Here is a 17,193-nt window from a genome sequence, read left to right as displayed (position 1 = left end):
GTGAAAGAGACATATCTCACTTGCAGCATTATAGTATTATTCTAACTTCTGTGCTGGCTTTTATTTAAACCTTGCTTGCCACATCTAGCACAGGCTTTGCCAACCAGAAAATGCCCTATTTGTTCCATTCAGATGGAATAGGACTAATCATAGGACTAATCCTCTGTCAGACACAGAAACAAACAAACAAACAAAAAACAAACAAACAAAAAAGTAGAGCTTTTTTGTTTGTTTGTTTTTGTTTTTTGTCAGGACTTTGGAGTGGCTCCAGCTACCCTGAAAATCTACTCTTGCATCCAGTATATCTAAGGTTTCCTTCTAAACATTAGCAGATAAGCTCTTCATCTCACTGAACACTGTGCCTGTGCACAAATGACTACATAATATGTATGCAAGAAAAATACATCTCTCTAGTAAAAATATCAGTATCCCACCTTTCCATGTTAATGGCAGAGGGCCTGAGAGACTGAAAACAAAACTAAAAGCTCTGCTTAGAGACAAAGGTCAAATTAGACACCATCCAACTATGTGGGATGCCTACTCAACTGTAATTTTTGATTTTCAAAGATTTCATTTACAAGGTAATGTTTAAACACTTAATTATTCAGATCATCATCTCACGCTTTGTTGTGGCACTATGCATTCTACTTCAAGAGATTTGAGATAATTTCCATGCTTGATAATGAAGACTTCACACTGAAAGCTAGGTATTGTACTCATGCCATTTCTGTTTTAAAATGTGTTTTATAGATCTATCTATATCATTATCACAACATAAGTATTTAAGACTCTCAGAAAGGAAAATACTGCAGAATTTGACTGTTAATTTCTATGGTCTAACAAGGAAAACTCATCTAAAATTTTGAATTGGCTTAAAATACTTGGATTTCCATATGTCTAAATGAAAATACCTCAGTTTCCCTAAGTAATTACTTTTAATTGTCTATTTTCCATTACAAATGTGAGAGAGAATAATTTGGAGCAGAAAGTAAGCACAAATGCCTCTAATTCAAATGGTCCTAAACTAGAAAGCCTTAGAGTCCACTTAAACCTCAAACAGGAACAGCCTTGTAAATCTGTAACAGTGTATCATACAGAACTCATAGCTACTGTATTAGTCATAGTCAGACAGCCTGTTGCTAATATTAAACTTAAATGCAACATGAAAAAAGACACTAAGACCATGTTAGTTTAACGTGTATGAAGACAACAGAAAACATAAGTGAAAAAAAAATTTCTACTCCAGAGACAAGGTTTCAAGAAACACTTGTTCTATAAAATAGTCGGAGAAAAAAAAAATCACTATTAAAATCAGTTTAAAAAAATCAGTTTAAAAATTATGTTTTTATGTTAAAAAAAAAAAAAAAAAAAAAAAAAAAAGATGTAAAATCCAAAGGACAGTGCAAATATGTACCATGACGGTGGTATTAACAATTATAATTGCTCTTCAGATCACAGTTTTCCCTTTCAGGAAATAAATTAAAAGAACTCTGTACAAACCCGGAAAAATCTGTAGGAAAGAATGGGATGAAGGATAAAGAGAAGTTAAATCAAAAATCAAAGGAAATGTAGCTTGAGTTCTAGTTATACAAGCAGTTAAAATGTTTTCATCAATATGCAAAGACAGACCAAATTAAGTATGTGAAGTCTGAAATCCTATCTTTACAGCCCTTGTCTTCTCTGCCTTTTGCATGTAGTCACGATGTCACAGAGAGTGAACAAATATAGTTTGCCTCTGGTATATATACTCTTGTATTTGAAAACATCAGTAAAAGCAGTTGATGGTTTCCTTCAGGCAACAAAGAAATCATAGAAAGTTGTAATAGTTGTAAGTCTGCATTAGTTATTAAATCCTAATCTGAGATCCAAAAGCACTAGCTGTAAAATAAAGTTGTTCTCACTGTTAACTTTTCAAAGTTGAGCAGAAAGCAACTAAGGCTGTGATTTCCACATTATCAACATTTCCAGTTTTCCAGCAAACCAAGACTTCCAAAGAACTGTATCAGTTAAAAGCAAACAAAAATAGCTGCCTGCCTTGTGATATCACAATTACAGTCTGGGAGATCTGAATCCACACTGCCGTCTTCTGCCATCCTCACAGCACGCAAGTCCTCTGCCACCACCATGAAATTTTCCAGCATTAAAAAGAAGAACTTCCACTCCAAAAGCTTGCAAACACAGTGCTTTGTATGGGGGCAGGAAGAGAAACAAACTTCTCTTTGCTGCTGAGTACTGTACAGAAAATATTGCACGCCAAACAAATGTTAGCAGACGTTGCTTGATAACATGAGCCTGAATAGTGACAAGTGGTCATGTTTCTAAATAAAACCTGCATTCACCAACATGTGCCAGACTTGATCTGCAGGAATGTAGATCATGAGTGCAAGGGGAAGGGAGGGGAAAAAATATACAACAAAGCCTTCCTTGCATATCCTGAACAGTACAGTACTTGCTGGCAGTTAACATCTGTAACACTTAGAGCAGCATGAACACTTATCAAACAAATTCCACTTAACGGATGAATATTTTCTAAAAAGACAGAAAGAAAAGTCTTTGGATACAAATACACAACTGCCTTTCTACAGCTGTCTTTTCTTCAGTTACAGATCTTCACATGACAGAGAGATAAGAAGAAAGTAAAGGAAAAGAATGTGAAAAAGGAAGATTTTCACAAGGGAATAAAAAAAGTTCCATCATCAAGCACAAAATCAACATGTAAAGATTCAGACTCATATTAACATGCTGTACTAATAAAAACACTAAGAAAAATGCTTCAATGTATGACTGTGGTTTTGGAGTAAAAAAATATGCATTTATTAACGCTGACAAGGATCCAGAATAGGAAAAAATAGCAGAAAAAATAGCAGCCAAAATTCAGGTTATAAGATATAACCCAAACTGAAAAGTATCTACATAGGAACATACTCTGATATTTAGGAAAATGCTCAAAAGAGACTTGTCAGTCTTCTAGAAGTAACTTGGGGGATGCAAACGTTTTTGGTAAGTAGGAATTAGTTAACTGGGTTTTAATTGATATCAGTCTGAGCTACAACTGACCTAGTAAAATCTCCATAATTTAGCATCAATCCTTTCCAAGATTTACTTCCCAACTTTAGCAATGCAACATTCATACTTTGTATCCTTTCTCACTTCAGTAATGACTGGAAATGAAAAAGGTTATATGTTTAACTGTATATGATAATAACAAGCACAACAGATTGAATGGACTAGCATACCACAAATCCAGTTGAAAGAGACCTACAATGGTCATTGAGTCCAACTGTTAATTTACATCAGGGATAACAGCGAGGTTAAAACAGATCATTAAATGCATTATCCACATGCCTTTTAAATACAGGCAGGTACAGGACACCAACTACCTCTTCAGAAAGCCTGTTCCAGTGCTTAACTACCCTACTGGTAATTAAATTAAAGCTCTGAGATACTGCCATGTGTCCTGTCACTAGATACCAATGAGAAATGATGGATACCTCCTCCACTTCGCTACTCCAGAAAGATTTAGAGAGCAATGAGATGATCCCTTAATTTCCTTTCCTACATGTGTGATAAACTTAGTGTCCTTAACTGCTCCTCAAGAGACTTGACTTCCAGTCTTTTAACTAGCTCTGGATGCTTATAAAGGGTCTTAAACTGGAGAGCCTAGAACTGCACACAATATTCTGAGTGAGGCTGCAGCAATGCTAAATGAACTGGGAGAATCATCAGTTTTGATCAGGTGTATACACTGCGCTTATTGCGCACAAGAATATGGCTTTCCTTTATGGTTTCTAGGGCAAACTAATGCCTCATACTGAGCTAACTGTCGGCCAGCACCTCCAGATCTCCATCTGTAGGACTGCTCTCAAGCCAGTCATTTCCCAAACTGTATGTTATATCCCATGTTACTTAAAAAGGCTAAATTGAAGGCTTAGTTCTGAGAAGAAAAGTAAATAAATATTTCACATATGATAGTCTTGTGAGAGGACCTGACACCCTGCTTCAAGGTAACAGAATGAGAAGGTTTAAGCGGTTATCTCAGTTTACACCTACACTTCCTCCCCTCACCCTAAGAATGACACCCTTATCTGTCCCTATATGGAATGCTACTCTTTAATACCAAATAGACAGTACAGATCTTTTAAAGAAACATTTTGCAATTTCTGAATGTCATGTTGCTTCTCATTAGAAGCTTCCTAAATGAATTATTTTGAACATAACACTTGAAAAATTGCCTGAGTGGGTATTTCTAAAGACACATAAAAATAAAGCAAATATCTGTTATGATCAACAACTGGTGATGTATCACATCCTCTGAAACCAGCAGTCTCCTTGGCAGCAATGCACCACTTCCTGACTTGACTGCTCTGCAAGAAGTCTACAACTTTCATTACTTTAAAATGAACTGCTATAAAAGGACGTGGAGTGACCAGAATGCTTCAGCTTACATGAAATTTACTGTTTGCATACTTACATGTTTCAAAGTAGGAATGCAGTAAAATCATATGAAAATGGATTTAAAAAACACAACAAAACAAACCTATCTGCTGCAAGCAAGGCTAAAGTATTATTAATTCATATATCCTTAATCAGAGAAGTGCAAAATAGAGAGTATATATATATTTTATGAAACGCATATACAAAACCATGCCAAAATTGCTTTCTGTAGCATGAGGGATGTTGTATCATGAATCAGAGTACTGAAACAAATAAGAAATTTTTTTTTTTTCATTTATTATCAATCAGCCCTGTATTTACCTAAGCTATGAAAATTGCTGTGACATTTTTATTTTTTATTTTTTTTAAACAGCCGTGACAATAACGAATCTTTAATTTGCTGTGCACATGTCTATTTTCTCAATCAGTCTGACTTATTTTTGGAACTGTGCTTCTGAAAATCCAAATCAAAACACCAAATGCACTATTTGGATTCTGCCTTTTTTTCTTTTGTTTGTTTTTGTTTTTAATTATTATTACATTTGTACCCAGATTTAAGTGCTCATATAACATGAGATGGAATTGAAACAAGGCTCACAAAATCTGGCTGCCACCAGTCCTGTGTAATTCTAGCAGACAGTGTTTGGAATTATCTCCTTTTTACTTGCAAAAATAACATATGAAGAAATAATACAAAGGCAACCAGGAGAGAATAAATTTCACAGAACAGTGCTGATAGCTGAGAACAGACCCATTCATAATTAAAAATGGAAAGTCAGACAAGAAAAATATTTTAATTCTATGATGCCCAGTCCATTCATCTATTTCACATAGTCATTAGAAACAAAACAATTGTTTTACCTGGCGGCAATCAGATCCAGAAGATGTTGCCATCTGTCATTGATCTTGCCAAGTTTGTACTCAATCTCTGATGCTTTACTCTCATGGCTGGCTTTAGCAAGTCGCTCTCCCATTTGCTGGAGCTGGATTTTGTTCTCTTGGGCTACGGCAATTTCCTCTTGATAATCCTGGATAGAAAAGTGCAATTAGAAGATAAACACTGAATACATTCTACTTTACACTATACTATACTAACTAAGAACAATACAAAAATACCAGTGAATGTTAATGTGCTTTTGTTCTTCTAGTATTGGACTTCCTAAATTAGAGTATAACTACAAACAACTGTATCAGAAGAATGAGAAAAAAGACAACCCATCTATCAATGCATCTGGTAGAGTTAACTCCTTAAAGGAAATTGTGATTGGACATTCAGTAAAGCACTTTGTTGTTTAAGATTTTACACTGTTTTCTGATATCTTGAATGATACCACCTGAAGAAAGACAGGAAGAAAGCTGCACAATGAAAGAACACAAACACACAGCCTCACTGGAACGTATAAAGCATTCATGTCAGGTAAAACCTTGATTTCAGCTAATTCAGCATTCACTTTGCAACACAAAACAAGCAAAAAGTAAAAGAAAAATATGTAAGTACACACGCACTGCATGATACCTTTCTAAGTTTCTCGATCATTTCTTCTATGACGATGTCACCATTTTGAGAAACTTTACTTTCCATTTGTGTCAGCCACTCACAGAGCTCCTTGTTCTTCTCGCTGAAGACAGCCCACTCATTCAGTTTCTCACTAACTTGCTGTCGACGTAAGGATACCTTAAAATATTTAGAATAAAAAAGCAAATGAATTTAAGAGATAATTGAAGCCCCTTGTGTGTGCCCCAGTATAAACTCCACTGGATCTGCAGATGGAAGCTTACTTCCATTACAACAAACTGGATTTGTACTGCAAAAACTTTGCACGACTCTTTGAGACTTTAGAGGTAAGTGTCACTCTCAGGATTCTTGCCATTCTATTGCATAAAGGGAATACCTCTCTAGATTCAATATCATGTCTATATAGTGTCTTTAAAGTTTCACCAGAAGAGCAAAAAATAACACTTTTTTTTTCATGTATATAATTTTGGCTAACTAACAAGAGCTATAAAAGCTTGCCAATAGTTTCTTTTTAGTCTAAGAAATTAAATAAAAAGAAAGGTATAAATGCTTGATCAAAGCAAAAAAGAAACAAAAAGCAAACAAACAAAAAAAGCCAACATATATAGCATGGGTTAAACTACACAATTTGTGTGTAAGTGCAAAGAAAATTCAAAAATGCACTTTTTTTTTTCCCTGTAGATATTTTTTGCACAGATAGTTTTCGACTTGAGTTCCAATACACTCATTCCATAGATGACCATTTCTCCTGAATCTTGATGTTACCTTCAGGGATTTAGAAAGGCTTAGGTAACAAGCATAAAACAAACAGTCAAATTCTGTATTTAATAAAGAAGAAAAGTATTGCAATGTTTAAGAAATTATTATAGCAGTTTTATAGTCTCAGACTATGAGTAACAGTCCATCCTTGACAGATAAGGATGGAAATTAAAATCAAAGGGGTAGCAGAGGGTAAACAGCAAAATCATCTCTGCAGTTTCAGATATTTGAACTATTACTTATTTCCTCATTCTAACTCTAAGCTGTTTCTGACATTATGTTAGCATTTCAGCTGAAAAGGTGAAGACTGCATCTGCTCTTTCATAAGAACTGATTACTGTGTTCACTGACTACCACATTAGGTTGAACAGTAGCACATGTGATCTCAACATTTCCTTTTTGTGGTTCTAAACTTGATGACAGATTTCCGGAAATAAGAAACAGTTGAACACTGATGCATGAGGTTACATCCTGAAGCACTCAATATGTACAAAACTAAGATAAAACTTCTTTACTCATCTACTTATTTTACTATAGTAGTATGTTCAGCAACTACACCATAGTTTAGATGTATCTGTGTTGGATCATTCAAATGAAACTAATAAGCAGTTTCTCATTGTTAACCGAGAAGCATTTTTCCTATTTTGGGGATGTTTTTGAAGACTTCATGGAAACTTTATGTAAGGTAACTATTTCCAAGCTAGTCCCAGCAATGTCTACTGAAGTACAGGAATAACATTAGGATAATCTGAAAAACTGGATAAGGGAGTCAAATCTCTAAGTGAAAAAGAATGCAAGAGATACAATGCTAGCACAATGCACCTGAAAAATCAAACAATTCTCTTCAGCTCATTTCACAGCCAAGCAAGTCAACCTCTGACTGACACGAACATTTGAAGAGGTAGAAATAATCAACATAACTGGAGGTATGAAAGAAATGCTGAGAGGGGAGTGGACATTTCTGAGCATAGCTCCTCCCGAGTAACTGTATTACTTCTGTTTGCCCCGTGCTGCAGACTCATATCAGTAGTATGACTTTTTTGGGTTTTTTTGTCTTCTTAAGTTTTAAATACAGTCTCAATGGCAAAGTTCAAGAAAACTGAATCTAAGCAATAACTAGAGGGAAAATTTCAATGGATGTTATACCAGATTCATCAAGTGCTCAAATATGAATTTTACCTGTTCCTACATGTATCTTTTCTAAAAGATTCCACTTGCATTCAGTTGTTACTCCAACACTTTTTTAGTTTGCATGCTCATATCAAAGCTCAATACTATACTTGCCTGATGGCACAGCTCCTCCCACTGTCTGTGCAGAAGCTCTATACGCTCACTGAGGACTGAAATATCATCTGCACTTATATAGGTAGACAAGGACTCCTTCAGCAGAGAGAGGTGTGCAAGGTCATCTGTCCATCCATCAACAGCATTCTCTAATTCCTTAAAAGATGTGCAAAAGCAAAAAGGACAAGTACAAAGATGAATATTTTTAACTCACTGAATCAAAGTCATATCTGAGCAGATCCACTATCTCAAGAGGACTGCTTCAGCCTCTTTTTCAGGAAAAAGAAAATACCAATTCCGTATGTACCAATATTTTCAGCCCTGACAGAAGATGATACATCAGTCTTTCACAAAATATTCACAAACTAAATTAGCACTGAAATCTCTCTAAAGTTCAAAAGTTTTTAAGAGTTCACTGCAGTGAAAATGCTTTCAAGTTGTATCACATTTATCAACTGCAAGGAATACACCATAAAAACGGTACACAAGATCCTCAACAGTAATCTCATCTCAAATAAGAAGCACAAAAAGAACTGTTTAGAGATAATGAGCTTAAGTCTGAAACAAGAATTCATATTATAAAAACTTACCAGCATTCAGTAATTCTACAATACTTTTCAGACTCTATTCCAATATTTCTGGTCTTTTCTATATGCACCCTCCCTTTGAACTTTTCAATTAATGCCCTATAGGATTTATTCTGTGCAAATATTACAAGGATAGCTTCTTAGCTTGTCACAAAAATGTCTGGCTGCTTTGCACAGTCATTAATGTAAAGCCTGTTAACAATGAAAGATGTTACTTCAGAAAAGCATTCAGAGATGAGGCAACAGTCAACAGAGGAGTACTTTACCTTGCAACGAATCTGTTCTGCATTCAGCTCATCATGGTGTTCTGGCAAAGGCTGAGAAAGCTTTTTTTTGAATGATCTTAGCTTCTCCAGGGAGTCCGCTATTCCCTTTTCAGATCTTTCCCAGTCCTAAGAGTAGAATGTTTATTAGACCTCAGCTCAGATCTTGATTATCCTTACTGTATTTAGTCATTAGTCACATTAATCAACATAAAGAGTTAAAATGTTTCCATAAGAATAACATGTACTGAATTTCTCCTTTAAATAATAATCAGAGTCTTAAAACCAGGCTCATAGGTACAACTGGATTTTAAATTGTTTTTAGGTTACTTTTTTTTTGTATCCTATTACATCCTTTGAGAAGAAATATAGATGTCAAAGCCTCCTTTTATTGTAACATTGCCTAATTCCAACTCCATCCTTTCAGAATCACCTTCAACTCTCCAAATGATTTTCCACTTCATTTTCTGAATGTCTGGTGCATCAAGATTCAGAAAAAAAAGTTTGGAATAGTGTGAATTCAGGTCAGACTAAAGTACCTGCGGTACCTCCTTTAAATTATGATCCTAGCAGATACATCCAGCTTAGTGTTTGTATACTTTCCAAATTTTTAATTGTGTCCTTATGCAATAGCCAATCCTACTATCATGTGACATCATCGCTTCAGATCACCTGCTTGTTAAAGCCTATTGAAAAAATATTCACACAAAAAAGTCTGTAATAAGCCAGACAAATCTTAATAGTGCTGGCTGCATGATACTGGAAAATTACAGAATTTACTTCAACTCATCGTCTGCTTAAAGCTATTCTGCTTCTAGCATCTTTTTAGTATATTTCTCTTGCATTTTTCCAGTTACACCAGTATTTAATGATCATCTTCAGGATGAAGAATTACAACTAACAGGTTTTCAAAAGAACCTGTCTTTAGTGTCTTCTGTATTCTCTCTGTAAGAAATAATATGCCCTGACATGACAAAACAGCTGTAATGTTCTTAATGCAAGTAACACTCTTTCAGAATATGTGTTTGTTCTTCTCCTTTACTCAGAAGGCTAATGAAAATTCACGTTTCTAAGACCATGGCAGCATCATGTAATGAAGGTTATTTATCTATGGGACAATTTATCCAGTTTGTATGGTAATTTCCCTGCTACATTCCCCCCAAGCATCAAGTTCTATATTTTCACTGGGACACAATACCACAGAAGTTTTCATTTCCATAGATATAAGATTTTGTGATTTAAATTTTCTGATGCAATTTCCTGACTAGAACCCAAGGCAGAAGGAACAAGGCTTGAAATAGGAAGAAAAATATACTTAATGGAAATTTTTCAAAATAATATTTAATTTCTTTGCATCACCTAGTTTCTTACAAACAAAACAAACATGTTCATAATTCTATTAGACCTCTGAAGCTCTTCTAAAAGTACTTACCTTATTCTGTTAATACACAAAAGTTCAATTTTCATTATCTCACATGAAATAAGTGAAATGGAAAAACAAACAGACCAAACTTAAATCCCAATCTATCATCTTTTGTACTTGAAATGAGGTTAGCAGGCTGAAAACTGCATATGTTAAAAAGAAGTCCAAGTATCCCTCTTCTAAGTGCATTACTTATGACAGTAAATAGTCAAGACACGTGAAGGAAATACACTGACTAAGTAGATATTGATATTGTCATATGAGAGAATAAGACAGATCTAATTTTCGATATCATATGTATAAAGGCTATCACATAATTGCTTTATGCTGAAAATAGGACCAGTAGGAACATCCGTTATAAGAACCGATGGGTGTGGAAATATCAATTAAAAGACATCAAGAAACATGTAAACCTACTGCAAAATATCATTACTTCTATTTTTAAATAATTTGGAATCAGAGATAGTGAAATTATGAGCTCATGTAACATACAATGTAATTCCTGTATTTGTATTCATCCCTTAAGAATACTTCATCATGGTTCAGAATGAGAAACAGTGAACTCTATGGAAAGTACAGAAAAAAACAATATACTTACTTTCAGTAATAAAGCAACCTGTTTCTTCTGTTCTTCCAGTTGGCTGCTAACTTTCTTCCATCGTTCCTGAATTTCTGTAAGCTCTGCCTGCAGGGCTGCCTCAGCTCCACTGTCAGCAGAGAGCAGCAATTGCTTCCCAGCTTCCACAGCCAGGATATAACTCCCTTGCTGCCTTAGGAGAACTTTCTCTTTAAGCTGCAAATATAAACAACTTCCAGTCAACTTTGTCTTTTTAATTGTAATAAACAGTTAATTACAATTCATCCTCAAGCCCAAATTTAATTAATTAATTTTTATTTGATTGCATATCTTGACTAGAGCAGGAGCTACAGCCCAAATGCTCTACCCTACCTTTTATTTTACTATGTTACTGCACTAGATCATTAGAAAATTTCTCTGAGGAGTTAAAGCCATAGAAAACTTCTTTTTTCTCATTCATATCAGTATCTCAATTGATCTTGAGGAAAAACAGCCCTCTGGAAACTCACTATTCTTAGAAGCTTATTATTTATAGAATATCTTCCAGTTAAAAATGCTGGAAGACATCAAGCTGCTAAATAGTTACTGTTAGCCTCACACAAAGATCACTTCAAACATTCAAGGAATCCTTTTGTTAGCAAGAAAACACTCCTCGAATTGGACATTAAGGTATCTTTCTTTCAAGACAGCTTCAATATGAGGTTAGTTACAAAGCAAAAACAGAAACTATCAATGCTTGAGAGATTTTGTTAAATTTGCCATTGCATATTCTTTACTTCCCTTCAATCAAAATGTTGCTTCTGAGACCATGACATTTTTAAAGAGCAACTGATATCTAATGTTGCTTTCTGTAAAGCAGACGGCCTGAAACTAACGCACTTTTAAGAACTTCTTAAATAAAAAAGGTCATTAAAAATAAAATTATAAAAAGTATGCTTTTTCCTCTTCAAATACAATGGACATACCTGCACTTCATCCAGCAATGCTCTGGCTTGCTGCAATGGGATAGGAGCATTCCCCAGACCGCTCACTGGCTGACAGGAAGTTTCCACCAGCCACTTGCGTAGTTTCTCTGCCATCTCCCTGTAGCGCTGCCACTGATGGATCTGGCTGTCAATAATCCCTCTCCTCTGCTGCGCCCGACGAATTACTCCTTGCCATTGATTACTCAGAAGTGTCAACTTCAGACTAAATTCATCCCTATTATGAATTAATAAATAAAAATCTGCAGTTGCTTTCATACTTTGATCTATTTATTTACTGAAATAAGCTGGAGAGGAGGGAACGTGAGGTGTTTTTTGGCTGCTAATTATTAAGCACTAGAAGAAAAGCACTGAACTCTCATGACAGTTGACTGAGGATGAGAACTCCACATGGAGAATCAGAGATATCAAATTATCAAGATTGAAAAAAAATCACAACTCTTACTTGCAAAAAACACCTTAGTTATTGCTAGATTGAATTACCCAAATTCATAGGAAAGAATGAAGATTTCATGGTTCACCCTGAGCTAACTCAAAGCAGGTGTAAGATATATGAAGGACTGCTAAGATTTTCACAAGCTCCCCACCAAAAAAAAAAAATAAATCTAAAACTGAAACAATGATACCCTTAGCAGAGCCAGTACCCATGTACAAGCGTTAAGACTGCTGCATTCCACTGATTTCCATTCATTTGATCAGAATTATACAAAACAAAATCTCTGAGACAGGAATGAATTCCTATTAATTACGTTTATGCTTCAGATGATCTTCTCAGAGGTATATCCCCAGCTGCCACAAATTGCATGTAACTCACTGTAAATCAATTATTGCTGGGTCTTTTGGTGAAAGGTGTTTTGAAGTTCCATCAGGACAGAAATATGTGATTTATTTGACAATACAAGACAAACCTTTGCCAGAGAAGCAGCCTCAAGGCTTCTGCATTCCCAAATGCAAGCACATCTACCCCATGGCACCCTAAAGAAGAGTCTTATTTAAAATCTGATTAATAGCTTAACTGCATTGACAGTAAAGTCTACTTCAGAAAAGCACAATCTGAATGTTGACATCTCCTGCAATATTCTCTGTTCAGAAATCTCCCAATAATTTTAGTATTACTTCATACAGCCAGCAGCAGCTACAACACTAGAATGTCTACCTGTCATCTACTTGTCCTTGTTCTAGGAGGTGCTGCCCATCAGAGATGATTGAATGCAAAATCTGTTGACGGCTGAACATCTCTGCCTGGAATAGCTGTTGCACAAGAGACAAGGATGGAATTACTGCTTTTTTTAATGATTATTAGTTCTTTGAGATTTTAAAAAGTTATTTAAAAGCTAAATAGTATCAATGGAAGCTATGAATTACATCTCCAAGTACAATTGTGACATTGCTATTATAATTTACAAGAATATCTATCTATACATAGAATCTATTGCATGAACACAAGAGTACATCTTATTTTCTCACAAGTTTAAGAGTATTCTAACACTTGTTAGATTTAAATAATGTCTGCAGGTTGGTGAAATAAATTTTTAATACAATTTTATGCTGTCAACAGAATTACCTTAAAAAAAATGGTTGGCCAAGTTAAATAGCTGGAAATTAATTTTCCATGTTTTCCAATTTAGTTTCCAATTTTTCCCATCTGTCACAATAAACTTTTTGTACTACTTTTAAAACTCCATTATTACTTAATTTATGACCAAAATTACCTAAGTACTACTTATGCAAATATTGCTTAGATAAATAAAACTTTATTTTTTTATTTTTATTTTATTTATTTTTAGACCCATCTTTTCTTACTTTGTTACCTTCATATGAAGTACATCTAGGTGTCAGTTGAGGACTAGACACATTCCATGCTCAAAAGGTTTTATAGTGAGATTCAAAGGAAAAGTGTGCTAGTATGAAGATCAATACATTTTTTTTTTCTTTTGTTAGTAATGGTGTTCTAAATTGATATTTACCCTGCCTGAATTATAAGACAAGATTCATCAAGTCCAGATTATCCCCTTTATACAGCTTCACATCAGCTCAAGATGTGATGTACTAATCCCTGCATCTGCAACTGTCAGTGAAATATCAACTGGCACCTGTGCAATTAAACTTCTCAAGAATATTGTATGTACCTCAGGACTTCTACACGACATAGTTGTTTTTGAAAATGCAAATCTGCATTTCTGAATCACTCAACTAATTTAGGCATTGTTACTCAAATCATGGATTTTCCTATATAAAGAAACAGTGTTGCCTAATTTTCTTGAAGATGAATTTGATAGTGTTCTTTGAATACTTAGGCACTTATGAATAACCAAGCCTGGAACAGAGGGAAAATAATATCTCTGTTGAGCAGTTTCACCTAAACCACATATTATGGGTTTGAGAACTTCAGAAAGCTGAGTAAAAAGGAAGAAATTTCAGTTCCTGACATAACCATTTCTGTCAAGATGGAAGGGCACAGATGGATCAAAAGAGACAAGCATGTAACAGTGTTGTTAAAAGATTAAACAGAACATAGAATCATAGAATCACAAGGTTGGAAAGGACCTATAAGATCATCTAGCCCAACTGTCCTCCCTTGACCATACCTACAGAAAACCCCTAAACCACATTTCCTAGCTCCCTATCCAGACGCGTCTTGAACACTACCAGGTTTTAGCAGGGAACTAGAATGAGATCTCAAAGTATGTGCAATTACATGCGAAAAGATCCTTGCTAACTCCTTTCAAGAACTATAGCTGTGACTGTATATAACAACATTAGAAATGTATCACTGAACATTTAAATCTCAAAAAGCAGTGACATCATAAATTACAAAGATTCTCTGTCCAGTTAGTGCTGGTGGCATAAATGAAATGGATAAGATTTGCAAAAGCAAATGCAGTTAAATGCTAAAACAAACATAAAATGAAGTAAGAATAAAAGACTGTGAAGTAATTTCTGCTATCAAGCAGCCACCCAAACACTATGCTGTCAGATATAAGACAGAGGGGGTAAAAGGACATGACTCCTCTGTGATCTTTCCTGAGTATCTTCGTAGTGCAGCTGAAAGAATTGTGGGAAATGAAACTATTATTTACCACATGGGAACTCTGGTATGAAAATTGATTTGTCTTACTTTATCTTCACTAAGATTCTTGGCAGTAAGAATGTGGATGGAGAAAAAACATGCATTGCTTGACATCACCAAAGAACCTGATAGGCATCCTTCTTTTTTCTCTGCAGCAAAAGCTGGGCAAGTTCTTAATTTGTTGTAAAAGGTCTGCAAACAATTGACTACAGCACAGAGGTAAGATCAATGCTATGTGTTCTCCAAGAGAAACAAGAAAATGCTACTGAAAGGAACACAAATGGAGGCGTCATGATGAGTTATATAACTCAGCTTTTGACAGAAAAGTCTTCCTTTAACATGTTTTTCAGATGCTGTGTATGTTGGTAATTTAATGGCAAGTGTACAAAACCAGAATAAAATGAAAGAACAGAGATCTCCAAGGAGGACTGAAAACAAAAGGTCAAAATGTGTGAGGACAGTTAGGTCTTATAAGAAGACCAATAAAGCACTGATTCCTCTGGTACAAATCAATATGAAGCAGACCACGTACAGAGGACAAGCACTTAGAGACACAACAATACATTGTACAAAAAAGGCAGACAGAAAATCAACCCCTCCTACTAACTGGCTAACACAGAGTCACAGAACAGCCCAGGTTTGAAAGGACCTCTCAAAGATCATGAATCTCCAACCCCCCTGCCAGGCAGGGCAACCAACCTCCCCGTATACTAGACCAGGTCACCCAGGGTCACATCCAACCTGGCCTTGAACACCTCCAGGGATGGGGCATCCACAGCCTCTCTGAACAGCCTGTTCCAACACCTCACCATTCTCATAATAAAGAACTTCTCCCTAACATCCAACCTAAATCGTCCCTCATTCAGCCTTAAACCATTTCCCCTTGTCCTGCTGTTGTCCACCCTTCCTGAGAGCTGACTCCTCTCCTGTTTATAGGCTCTCTTTAGGTACTGAAAGGCTGCAATGAGGTCACCCTTCAGCCTTCTTTTCTCCAGGCTGAACAAGCCCAGCTCCCTCAGCCTATCTTCGTAGGGGAGGTGCTCCAGCCCCCTGATCACCTTCGTGGCCCTCCTCTGGACCCTCTCCAACAGCTCTCTGTCTTTCTTGTACTGGGGGCTTCATACCTATATCTGGACACAGTACTCCAGATGGGACCAACATATTTGCATGCTGTTGTTTTTAAATTAAGATATATTCAAAAGATGAAAGTGATGTAATTCAAAACTTACTAATATACTAATCCAGAAAAGAATGTAAGTTCCAATTATGTATAAACAGAATACTGATATACTCTACATAGTTGTAATAATGCATAAATACACATGATAACTTGCCTCATGGGCTCTTTGTTGCTCTAAAAGACTCTGGTAGTTTCCTGAAATCTCTGCTGCCAGCTTCTGTTCAGTCTGAACTAATAAATCCATCCAAGTTTCACATTTCTCCAAGAATGTCTGCTGCTGCAGCAAGAAAGACTGTAGCTTACTGGAAAAAAAAGAAAGATAAATACAGGTAAGTCTCACAAATATAACTGAGTCTTGAATGAACTTTCAAGCAGAAATTCTAATCAGATAGTGCTGTTTTTTCACATCCAGTTGCACTACTTTATTTATTTAGGTAACACAAAAAATATGCATATATATTCTTCCTCCTCATGTCAAATTCTGATTTGTGGCAAAACCATAACTCATTGGCTTCACTCTTTTCTCTTAAGTATATGAGGGGAGGAGCTTTGGTTAATTAAAAAGTATACTTTCTAGCTACTGTAAACTAAGAAAACTATACAACAATCTTTAGCTATTCCCACCTGAATCTCTCTGTAGTTTGAGACGAGATCAGAGACCACTGTCTGTTCAAGTTCTGTATTCTTTTGATTTCTTTATCATTCAGAGGAAGTCTGTAACCCAGCTCATTAAGACGGTCCAAATCTGGGGCCATGCTGCTGAACTTCAACATCTGACTCTGCAACAAGCAAAAAAAGAGATAAAAAGGAGGTCTGCAAAAGTAAGACAGTACCTGAAGCAAGCTTTTATTCTTGTTTCTTCACCTGAATGCTAGGCTAGCAAATCCACATTACATTTATTCACCCTTTTAATAAATGAAGAAATAAATGTTTTACTGTACAGAACTATCCAGATCATTAATTTAGGAAAATGTACTTTTATTAGCATGCCAAAATTGAAATACCACATATATTTAGTTAATTGTAGAAGAAATGTTAACTAATGATTAAAATGAAAAAATAAGAGCCTAAATGGAAAAAGTTATCAACTTCCTCTCAGAGCCTCTAAAAGAAAAAA

The 17,193-nt window shown here is 35.5% G+C and overlaps 1 protein-coding gene across 16 annotated transcripts in view; it reads right to left on the bottom strand.

The window, feature by feature from the left end:
- SYNE1 (spectrin repeat containing nuclear envelope protein 1) overlaps positions 1 to 17,193 on the bottom strand; it is a 282,607-nt gene that overhangs the window by 32,868 nt on the left and 232,546 nt on the right. For all 16 annotated transcript variants that reach the window (XM_072332285.1, XM_072332289.1, XM_072332288.1 and 13 more), the window contains 9 exons: positions 16,701 to 16,855; positions 16,231 to 16,378; positions 12,983 to 13,077; positions 11,809 to 12,043; positions 10,865 to 11,059; positions 8,847 to 8,972; positions 7,994 to 8,149; positions 5,951 to 6,109; positions 5,296 to 5,462 (listed from right to left, as the gene is read on the bottom strand). In XM_072332285.1, coding sequence (XP_072188386.1) covers positions 5,296 to 5,462; positions 5,951 to 6,109; positions 7,994 to 8,149; positions 8,847 to 8,972; positions 10,865 to 11,059; positions 11,809 to 12,043; positions 12,983 to 13,077; positions 16,231 to 16,378; positions 16,701 to 16,855 — 1,436 coding nt within the window. The remainder of the gene's footprint in view (positions 1 to 5,295; positions 5,463 to 5,950; positions 6,110 to 7,993; positions 8,150 to 8,846; positions 8,973 to 10,864; positions 11,060 to 11,808; positions 12,044 to 12,982; positions 13,078 to 16,230; positions 16,379 to 16,700; positions 16,856 to 17,193) is intronic.

This window comes from Excalfactoria chinensis, chromosome 3 (assembly GCF_039878825.1).
Source record: "Excalfactoria chinensis isolate bCotChi1 chromosome 3, bCotChi1.hap2, whole genome shotgun sequence".
NCBI lineage: Eukaryota > Metazoa > Chordata > Aves > Galliformes > Phasianidae > Excalfactoria > Excalfactoria chinensis.
This window is presented reverse-complemented; position numbering and strand designations above follow the sequence as displayed.